The 11,023-nt window shown below is 41.8% G+C and overlaps 1 protein-coding gene across 1 annotated transcript in view; it reads left to right on the top strand.

Moving 5' to 3' along the window:
• Positions 1 to 397: 397 nt before the first annotated feature.
• Positions 398 to 11,023, top strand: part of LOC110449669 (sodium-coupled monocarboxylate transporter 2-like) — a gene marked incomplete at its 3' end in the record, with an annotated part of 27,925 nt that continues 17,299 nt past the window's right edge. The window contains exons 1-3 of the mRNA XM_021496673.1: positions 398 to 1,334; positions 9,509 to 9,574; positions 10,327 to 10,378. Coding sequence (XP_021352348.1) covers positions 963 to 1,334; positions 9,509 to 9,574; positions 10,327 to 10,378 — 490 coding nt within the window. The remainder of the gene's footprint in view (positions 1,335 to 9,508; positions 9,575 to 10,326; positions 10,379 to 11,023) is intronic.

Raw genomic sequence — 11,023 nt, 5'->3', positions numbered from 1 at the left:
TTGGTAAAATCAATGTAAATATGGGAAATCAAATATATGGATATTACAGTAGGTTACTATGATGTACAGAGTTTATTAATCACAGAGGGATTTTACATAAATAAGTCGTAAGTGGCAAGTCGTCAGTAGCAAGTCGTTGTCACACCCGAGCATTAACACGATAAAAAGCCGAGTTACCCACTTACGATATAATTATCTCGGCAAAATTATCTCGGCAAATGTGATAATATGTCGACATAATTTAAAAGTTATGTCGACATCTTCTCAGATTATGTCGACATCTTTCAATAATTATGTCGACATACGTAAGCAGCTAGATGATGGCAGAAATATGCCACCATACAAATGTTCTACTTATAATTTAAGCGTGTTATCTACTGTCGCCGAAAGTCAGGACATGAACGCATCTACGTAGCTATAACAGCTGTCTATTTATTACCTGTTTCTTTTCGTTGATAAACTATTGAACACATGGCAATGTGTGCTGAACTCCACGTGCTATTCGGCCCTCACTTCTCTCGTTATAAGCGATAATATGGAATAGCACGACCCGTAAGTAAAATCTAGACCAGCGCTTCATTCAGCTTCACACTAAAACAACAAATAGCCCGCGTGTGTGAACTCGAGGCACAGCACCGCAAGGCAGAGGTCAACGTACGGATCGAGGCTGTATGAGATTTCCATCTACTTTGTAATTGTGCAATTATCTTAACCCGCGAAACTTGGCTGGTGTGGAAACCTACTTTTACGATATAGTCTGTTGTGAAACGTAACTAAGTTAAACCACGTATTTAAAAGGCATTAGCATTCTGATACTAGGACTGCTGGAGAACAGGAGCCAGCAGCTAGATCGCAACGTTTACGGTAGTAGATAAGACTATTTACAACCTTATTCTGATAGTTTGACATACTTGTGAGTTACATGCTGCAGTCAGTCCCGAAGAAGCGGTAGATACGATAACATGGACGAAGAAAAGAAATACAGTTTTCAGACTGGAGAAAGGAACACATTCGGGGTGGTGGATTATGTCTTGTTCGGCCTCCTTCTCTGTGTGTCTGCTGGCATTGGTATGTTCTACGCCATCAAAGACAGAAGAAGACAGAACATTAAAGACTTCCTTTTGGCGGGAGGGAACATGAGCGCCATCCCTGTGGCCCTGTCCCTCCTGGCCAGCTTCATGTCAGCCATTACGTTGCTAGGGACGCCGTCGGAGATGTACACTTATACGACCATGTACTGGTGGATTGGACTGGGCTACTTCTTCACCATCGGAGCAGCCGCTCATATTTATATGCCGGTCTTCTATAGGCTAAGGGTTACCAGTGCATACCAGGTAAATAAAATAATTAACGGAAAATGCTTTTCTGTAGTTCTACAAATCAGACCTGACTACTGTTATTTTCACACATTAAATGTTGTCTTCTAAGGCGTAATATAACAGAAAGAATGCTACATGCAGGGTAATTGTCGCGACAGTACTAATTAAGTGTATATTATTGCGACAGTACTAATTAAGAGTATATTATTGCGACAGTACTAATTAAGAGTATATTATGTATGGAATATATAACGAGGGTGAAAACATGTTGTGATAAATAATTTATGAAGGACGCTCCGGTCTGAATTAATTAATATTCTGACGTTTTTTAATCCCGAGTTACATATTCCGCCATTATATGTTACTACACGGAAATGCAATTAGATATATCATCCGACTATTTAATGCGGCTCATTACTTGTGTATGCAAACATTTGTCACGTGATGCCTCGTTTTCATTTCAATAACATGCCGCGAATCGGTACCGTTGATGAATTGACCAACAATACATAGTTATCACGTGACATATAAAAACTTTACTTTAGATTTGATGGAATGTTATCCTTATGTTAAGTCTTAACAGGTTACGGTAGCCTGGAGGCGTAGCTAGCCCTGGTTCGGAGCGGATACATTTAGGAGTGGGTCCACGACAGGTCCTTGGTAGGGAAACGAGGGGTACAACAGGCAGTGTATTTGGAGCGGGTCCACGACAGGCATTGGTAGGGAAACAATGGGTACAACAGGCAGTGTATTTGGAATGGGTCTCCGACAGGGCCTTGGTAGGGAGACACGGGGTACAACAAACAGTTTTTTTGGCGTGGGTCCACGGCAGGTCCTTGGGAGGGAGACAAGGGTACAGCAAACAGTGGATTTGGAGTGGGTCCACGACAGGGCCATGGAATGGAGACAAGGGGTACAACACGCAGTGTACTTGGAGTGGGTCCACGACAGGGCCTTGGTAGGAAGACAAGGGGTACAACACGCAGTGTATTTGGAGTGTGTCCACGACAGGGCCTTGGTAGGAAGACAAGGGGTACAACACGCAGTGTATTTGGAGTGTGTCCACGACAGGGCCTTGGTAGGAAGACAAGGGGTACAACACGCAGTGTATTTGGAGTGAGTCAAAGATAGGGCATTGGTAGGGAAACAAGGGGTACAACAGGCAGTGTATTTGGAATGGGTCCACGACAGGCATTGGTAGGGAAACAATGGGTACAACAGGCAGTGTATTTGGAATGGGTCCACGTCAGGCATTGGTAGGGAAACAATGGGTACAACAGGCAGTGTATTTGGAGCGGGTCCACGACAGGCATTGGTAGGGAAACAATGGGTACAACAGGCAGTGTATTTGGAATGGGTCCACGACAGGCATTGGTAGGGAAACAATGGGTACAACAGGCAGTGTATTTGGAGCGGGTCCACGACAAGCATTGGTAGGGAAACAATGGGTACAACAGGCAGTGTATTTGGAATGGGTCTCCGACAGGGCCTTGGTAGGGAGACACGGGGTACAACAAACAGTTTTTTTGGAGTGGGTCCACGGCAGGTCCTTGGGAGGGAGACAAGGGTACAGCAAACCGTGTATTTGGAGCGGGTCCACGACAGGGCCTTGGTAGGGAGACAAGTGGTACAGTAAGCAGTGTATTTGGAGCGGGTCCACGACAGGCATTGGTAGGGAAACAGTGGGTACAACAGGCAGTGTATTTGGAATGGGTCTCCGACAGGGCCTTGGTAGGGAGACACGGGGGACAACAAACAGTTTTTTTGGAGTGGGTCCACGACAGGTCCTTGGGAGGGAGACAAGGGTACAGCAAACAGTGTATTTGGAGTGGGTCCACGACAGGGCCTTGGTAGGAAGACAAGGGGTACAAAACGCAGTGAATTTGGAGTGGGTCCACGATAGGGCCTTGGTAGGGAGACGAGGGGTACAACAAACAGTGTATTTGGAATGGGTCCACGACAGGGCCTTGGCAGGGAGACTAGGGGTACAACAGGCAGTGTATTTGGAGCGGGTCCACGACAGGGCCATGGTATGGAGACAAGGGGTACAACACGCAGTGTATTTGGAGTGGGTGCAAGATAGGGCATTGGTAGGGAAACAAGGGGTACAACAGGCAGTGTAATTGGAGCGGGTCCACGACAGGTCCTTGGGTGGGAGACAAGGGTACAACAAACAGTGTATTTGGAATGGGTCCACGGCAGGGCCTTGGTAGGGAGACACGGGGTACAACAAACAGTTTTTTTGGAGTGGGTCCACGGCAGGTCCTTGGGAGGGAGACAAGGGCACAGCAAACAGTGTATTTGGAGCGGGTCCACGACATGGCCTTGGTAGGAAGACAAGGGTAACAACAAACAGTGTATTTGGAATGGGTTCACGACAGGGCCTTGACAGGGAGACGAGGGGGACAACAGGCAGTGTATTTGGAGCGGGGCCACGACAGGGCCTTGGTAGGGAGACAAGGGGTACAACGAACAGTGTATTTGGAATGGGTTCACGACAGGGCCTTGGTAGGGAGACAAGGGGTACAACAAACAGTGTATTTGATATGGGTTCACGACAGGGCCTTGGCAGGGAGACGAGGGGTACAACAAGCAGTGTATTTGGGGTTGGTCCACGACAGGGCCTTGGTAGGAAGACAAGGGTAACAACAAACAGTGTATTTGGAATGGGTCCACGGCAGGGCCTTGGTAGGGAGACAAGGGTACAGCAAGCGGTGTATTTGGAATGGGTCCACGACAGGGCCTTGGTAGGGAGACAAGGGTACAGCAAGCAGTGTATTTGGAATGGTTCCACAACAGGGCCTTGGTAAGGAGACGAGGGGTACAACAAACAGTGTATTTGGAGCGGGTCCACGACAGGGCCTTGGTACGGCGACGAGGGGTACAACAAGCAGTGTATTTGGAGCGGGTCCACGACAAGGCCTTGGATATGTAGGTTTGGCTTGTGTGTCGATCCATATCACTTTTATTTTAAGATGTTTACTTCAAGTTTCCCTCCGCACAACGCGAAAGTTTCTAGGTGTTTGAGAAATTATCTAAAATGAGTTTAAATGCTCTCCCCCCTTACATCACATTTCTGATGATAAATCATTAATACGAGTTGTTAGATAACCATATCCACAAGTATCAAATAGCGTATTCATGTTGTAATAGGTATATTGTATAAAAAAGGGAAACGATCAGAGACAGTTCTTTAGATTGTTATTATCATTATTATATTTGTTGTGTTAACGAAATCAATATGTTTGATTTTTACATACGACATTGGTCGATCTTTAGTGTGAGGGTGGCCACACGAGGACATAACAAAATACCAGAATCAGCATATAATACATACGTGACCTTATCACTGCAGTAGCCTAAGCTAACATTATGGGTGGGTCTTGCTCAGATTTAGTGTCTGTGATGTAGAGCAGAGTGCATTCTGAAATGTTCCTACTGCGTTATTTGCCAAACACCTGTGAAATGGTTTCAGTACGTTACAGTTATGTCGAAAGCAGCACACGGAGTACATTCAACCGTGCTCTAGATAAACCTCGACTCCGTGATAATCAACGTGACGTGGATTCCACTGAATACGTAGGTCAGGGCTGTCACGTGCAGCATCACAATATCCTATTTCGTGTTACCGTGGAGATTGAAGTGATAAGCTGAAATGAAAAGTTTTGAGGTTTTAGAATAGAGTCTGGTATTAATTATGGAGAGTTATTTTTCTCTAAAAAAATACTGTAGTTCGTGTACAATCGTTTTAAATATGTAGAGCTACCTGAAAACAAGTGTGAGGGAGTCATCGGTCAGCCCGGCTTCAGGCTGGGGCAGGAAACGTACTTGATAGGTCGGTAATTTATGTTACATCTGACCACGCATAAACAATTATAACCGAGCCTACATAATATACATACTGTAGGCCGTGACCGGTGCAACACAAGTTTTAATATATCACAGCATATTAGTACATGTATGTCTTCAAAGCTATTATTTGTATGGTTTCTTTGTCAAGGATAAGCTAGTAAACCCAGCTTCCTGCTACTTAGTAATAGTTGATGTTTTGTGTCACTTCGTACTATGGAAAGATATTTGAGTCACTCAACACTGTAGAGATAGAGTAAATTTACACTGTTGTGTCAACTTTTACAGTAAAAGTCATTTTTACACTTTTATTAAAGAACTAATATTGTGTCACTTAACAATGTAAGAGAATTTAGAGATATTTGAGTCACTAAGAACAGATTTCGAGTCATTTTTACTGTAGAGATAATTTCGAGTCACTAAGTACAGATTTCGAGTAATTTTTACTGTAGAGATAATTGTGAGTCACTTTTTACTGTAGAGATAATTGTATGTCACTTTTTACTATAGATATAATTGTGAGTCACTTTTTACTGTAGAGATAATTGTAAGTCACTTTTTACTATAGATATAATTGTGAGTCACTTTTTACTATAGATATAATTGTGAGTCACTTTTTACTGTAGAGAAAATCTCGAGTCATTTTTTACTGTAAAGATAATTGTGAGTCACTTTTTACTGTAGAGATAATTGTGAGTCACCTTTTACTGTAGAGATAATTTCGAGTCCCTTTTACTGCAGAGATAATTGTGAGTCACTTTTTACTGTAGAGAAAATCTCGAGTCATTTTTTACTGTAAAGATAATTGTGAGTCACTTTTTACTGTAGAGATAATTTCGAGTCACTTTATACTATAGATATAATTGTGAGTCACTTTTTACTGTAGAGATAATTGTGAGTCACCTTTTACTGCAGAGATCATTGTGAGTCACTTTTTACTGTAGAGATAATTGTGAGTCACTTTTTACTGTAGAGATAATTTCGAGTCACTTTTTACTGTAGAGATAATTGTGAGTCACTTTTTACTATAGATATAATTGTGAGTCACTTTTTACTGTAGAGATAATTGTGAGTCACCTTTTACTGTAGAGATAATTTCGAGTCACTTTTTACTGTAGAGATAATTGTGAGTCACTTTTTACTATAGATATAATTGTGAGTCACTTTTTACTGTAGAGATAATTGTGAGTCACCTTTTACTGTAGAGATAATTTCGAGTCACTTTTTACTGTAGAGATAATTGTGAGTCACCTTTTACTGTAGAGATAATTTCGAGTCCCTTTTACTGCAGAGATAATTGTGAGTCACTTTTTACTGTAGAGAAAATCTCGAGTCATTTTTTACTGTAAAGATAATTGTGAGTCACTTTTTACTGTAGAGATAATTGTGAGTCACCTTTTACTGTAGAGATAATTTCGAGTCACTTTTTACTGTAGAGATAATTGTGAGTCACCTTTTACTGTAGAGATAATTTCGAGTCCCTTTTACTGCAGAGATAATTGTGAGTCACTTTTTACTGTAGAGAAAATCTCGAGTCATTTTTTACTGTAAAGATAATTGTGAGTCACTTTTTACTGTAGAGATAATTGTGAGTCACTTTTTACTGTAGAGATAATTGTGAGTCACCTTTTACTGTAGAGATAATTTGAGACATTTGTACTTCAGATATCGCATACATATACATGAGAGTCAGTTTGTGCTGTTTGGTGAGTTTATAAGTGTATTGGCCTTTAGCCTTTCGGCTTATCAGCATAAACATTACGACACATTTTACAAAACTGAGTGAGTGATACACAGCAACACAGACATATTATGGAGGATGGACAATACATGTAATTATTCATTTGATCTCAGTTGTGAAGCAGCTATTAAAAATGTGTAAAGATTAGTCAATTTCTTCTTATTTCTAACAGAAATTAAGTTAATTAATTTGAACATGGAAGGTCTAATTCTGTAATATCTATCAATGTATTGTCTACTGTATTGTGTGTTTGGTCTTTCTATGGAATCATGTTCATGTTTGGTTATGAATTAAACCTTATACATTCCGCTCCTTACACCTAAACAACTAATTGAAAGTACAAATTGTACAGTTTGAGTTAATGTATTTCTATTTCACGAGCCAGGAAATCCGGAGGCCAGCCTCATCAAAGATCACCCTGTAGTTTTATCAGGAAATCCGGAGGCCAGCCTCATCAAAGATCACCCTGTTGTTTTATCAGGAAATCCGGAGGCCAGCCTCATCAAAGATCACCCTGTTGTTTTATCAGGAAAGCGACAAATGTTGTTTTTTCTTTATATGTAAAGGGTCAAAAACAATAGATTAATTGAAATATTGGAACAAGATTATTATCCACGGAACGTTAATAAAAATATGTTTGTACTAGTCATAAAGAAATTTAAGCTTGTATCAGACAAACACTCTATCATATAGAATTTTATCGCGAGATGAAATGAAAAAAAGCTTTAATATAAGTGTGTGTGTAACGTGTACGACGAGGAGGGAGCTTCTAGTAGGGTAACTGGATAGGGAGGAGGGAGCTTCTATTAGGGTAACTGGATAGGGGAAGGAGCTTCTAGTAAGGTTACTGGATAGGAAGGAGGGAGCTTCTAGTAGGGCAACTGGATAGGGAGGAGAAAGCTTCTATTAGGGTAACTGGATAGCGAGGAGGAAGCTTCTAGTAGCGTAACTGGATAGGGAGGGGGAAGCTTCTATTAGGGTACCTATATAGGGAGGAGGGAGCTTCTAGGAGGGTAACTGGATAGGGTGGAGGGAGCTTCTAGTAGGTTAGCTGGATAGGAAGGAGGGAGGTTATAGTAGGGTAACTGGATGGGGGAAGGAGCTTCTAGTAAGGTAGGAGGGAGCTTCTATTAGGGTAACTGGATGGGGGAAGGAGCTTCTAGTAAGGCTACTGGATAGGAAGGAGGGAGGTTATAGTAGGGTAACTGGATGGGGGAAGGAGCTTCTAGTAAGGTTACTAGATAGGAAGGAGGGAGCGTATAGTAGGGTAACTGGATGGGGGAAGGAGCTTCTAGTAAGGTTACTAGATAGGAAGGAGGGAGCTTATAGTAGGGTAACTGGATGGGGGAAGGAGCTTCTAGTAAGGCTACTGGATAGGAAGGAGGGAGGTTATAGTAGGGTAACTGGATGGGGGAAGGAGCTTCTAGTAAGGTAGGAGGGGGCGTCTAGTTGGGTAGCTGGATAGGGAGGGGGGGGCTTCTAGTAGGGTAACTGGTTAGGGAGGAGGGAGCTTATAGTAGGGTAACTGGATAGGAAGGAGGGAGGTTATAGTAGGGTAACTGGATGGGGGAAGGAGCTTCTAGTAAGGCTACTGGATAGGAAGGAGGGAGGTTATAGTAGGGTAACTGGATAAGGGGGAGGGAGCTTCTGGTAGGGTAACTGTATAGGGAGGAGGGAGCTTATAGTAGGGTACCTGGATAGGGAGGAGGGATCTTCTATTAGGGTAACTAGATAGGGAGGAGGGAGCGTCTAGTAAGGTAGGAGGGAGCTTCTATTAGGGTAACTGGATAGGAAGGAGGGAGCTTATAGTAGGGTAACTGGATAAGGAGGAGGGGGAATACTGGTACTACGATAAAAGAGACAGGGGATGGAGGAATACTGGTTCGATTACTGGGACAAGGGGGGAGGGGGGATACTGGTACGATAACTGGGATAGGGGTAGAGGAATACTGGTACGTTAACTTGGACAGGGTGTGGAGGAATACTAGTACGATAACTGGGATAGAAAGGAGGGGGATATAAGTACAAAATATGGGACACGTGGAGGGGGTACTTATACAATAATTTGGACAGGGGAAGGGGGGATACTGGTACGATAACTGGGATAGGGGTAGGGGGATACTGGTACGATAATAGGGATAGGGGAGGGGGGATACTGGTACGATAATTGGGACAGGGGGAGGGGGATACTGGTACGATAATTGGGACAGGGGGAGGGGGATACTGGTACGATATTTGGGACAGGGGGAGGGGGATACTGGTACAATAATTGGGACAGGGGGAGGGGGATACTATGACGATAACTGGGACAGGGGGAGGGAATACTAGGACGATAATTGGGACACGGGGAGGGGGATACTGGTACGATAATTGGGACAGGGGGAGGGGGATACTGGTACGATAATTGGGACAGGGGTAGGGGGATACTGGTACGATAATTTGAACACGGGAGTTTTAAATGATTCCTGATATTCATTGGATACGCTATGTTATATAATTATGTTTTACTTTCAGTACCTGGAGATGAGATTCGGTAGTCCTGCACACTCCCCGATATCCAATGTATACGCTATGGTATATAATTATTTTTTACTTTCAGTACCTGGAGATGAGATTCGGTAGTCCTACACGCTCCCTGGTATCCATTATTTACGTCGTCCAGATGGTGAGCTCACTGTTAATATTTTGTTAGTATAGCTGACTAAAAATGAATGATTTGGAGATGCCGTATCACATATACTATTAAAAAGGTCTGTGAGATAAGTGGCGATATACCACTGATAGCTCTAGGTCTACGGGCTCATTCGGAACAGCAGCACGGTGCAGCAAAATGTATATAATGCACAGGACATTTGTCACATTAGATAGCTATATTTCTCTGTACTTATCTTACATTATCTATATTCTTCATTGATCTACGCTGATAAAACTGTATCTGTAGTATATAATTAGTTTTTACAAGTAATGGTTATCGAAATTCTGCGTTTTTATGAAAGCTATAGACAAGTTGACTTTGTATGATGGAATGTCACTCCTTGTTGTATTGTTGTCACTGCACCGGGGCTTGCTTTGAGGACGTGATCTTTAATGGATTTAACATACATTTACATGGCGGGGGTCGTCGATGAAGCAGAAGACGCTTACCCTTCCGGAACCCCTGGTTGTGGTCTACTTGTACTTTATCACTAGTCCCAGATCAATGTCAAACGTTCCTGCCATCACATTTTGCCCTAGTTTAATCGATTTTGCATTCAAATTACGGTTTTGTTGATTTTGCGGCATTCCTTTGTTAGTTTTTGAAGCGGACACATTTTCCGTTATCGTCACAGACGTGTGACCTATACTTTTTTTGTTTTGTTTTATTATGTACGTAAGTGTTTTTTTAATTTATTATTGTGTTTCTCGTTATATTTCCAGGTTCTGTACATGTCCATTGTACTGTATGCCCCGTCCTTGGCCATGAATGCTGGTAAGGCATACTGAAGAACAACACAATACAAATTCTACACGTGAACAGTTACGTTGTAACATATGTGTGTATACGTGTGTATGATACATTGTAACATATATGTGTATAGTGTGTATGATACATTGTAACATATGTGTGTATACGTGTGTATGATACATTGTTACATATGTGTGTATACGTGTGTATGATACATTGTAACATATGTGTGTATACGTGTGTATTATACAATAATAACACCGTGGTGAGATTAATACGAGTGTATTATACAATATTAACACCGTGGTGAGATTAATATGAGTGTATTATACAATAATAACACCGTGGTAAGATTAATACGTGTGTATTATACAAAAATAACACCGTGGTTAGATTAATACGAGTGTATTATACAATAATAACACCGTGGTAAGATTAATACGAGTGTATTATACAATAATAACACCGTGTTGAGATTCATACGAGTTTAATGTAAGTCTACTGTATTTCACAAAGCCTAGTACTTATTTTATTACTTTAAATTTCTAGAGAAGAATTTGTCAAAGCGCCTACTAGAGGGATCTGTGTTGTATTGGAAGACCACTTTGTATCACCAGGACTATAATTTGTTATAAAACAAGAGAACTTTGTTATGTTTGGAGAGAACAG

This window comes from Mizuhopecten yessoensis, unplaced genomic scaffold (assembly GCF_002113885.1).
Source record: "Mizuhopecten yessoensis strain PY_sf001 unplaced genomic scaffold, ASM211388v2 scaffold4769, whole genome shotgun sequence".
Taxonomy (NCBI): Eukaryota; Metazoa; Mollusca; class Bivalvia; order Pectinida; family Pectinidae; genus Mizuhopecten; species Mizuhopecten yessoensis.
The sequence above is the reverse complement of the archived record's forward strand: the minus strand, read 5'-3'. Positions and strand labels throughout refer to the sequence as shown.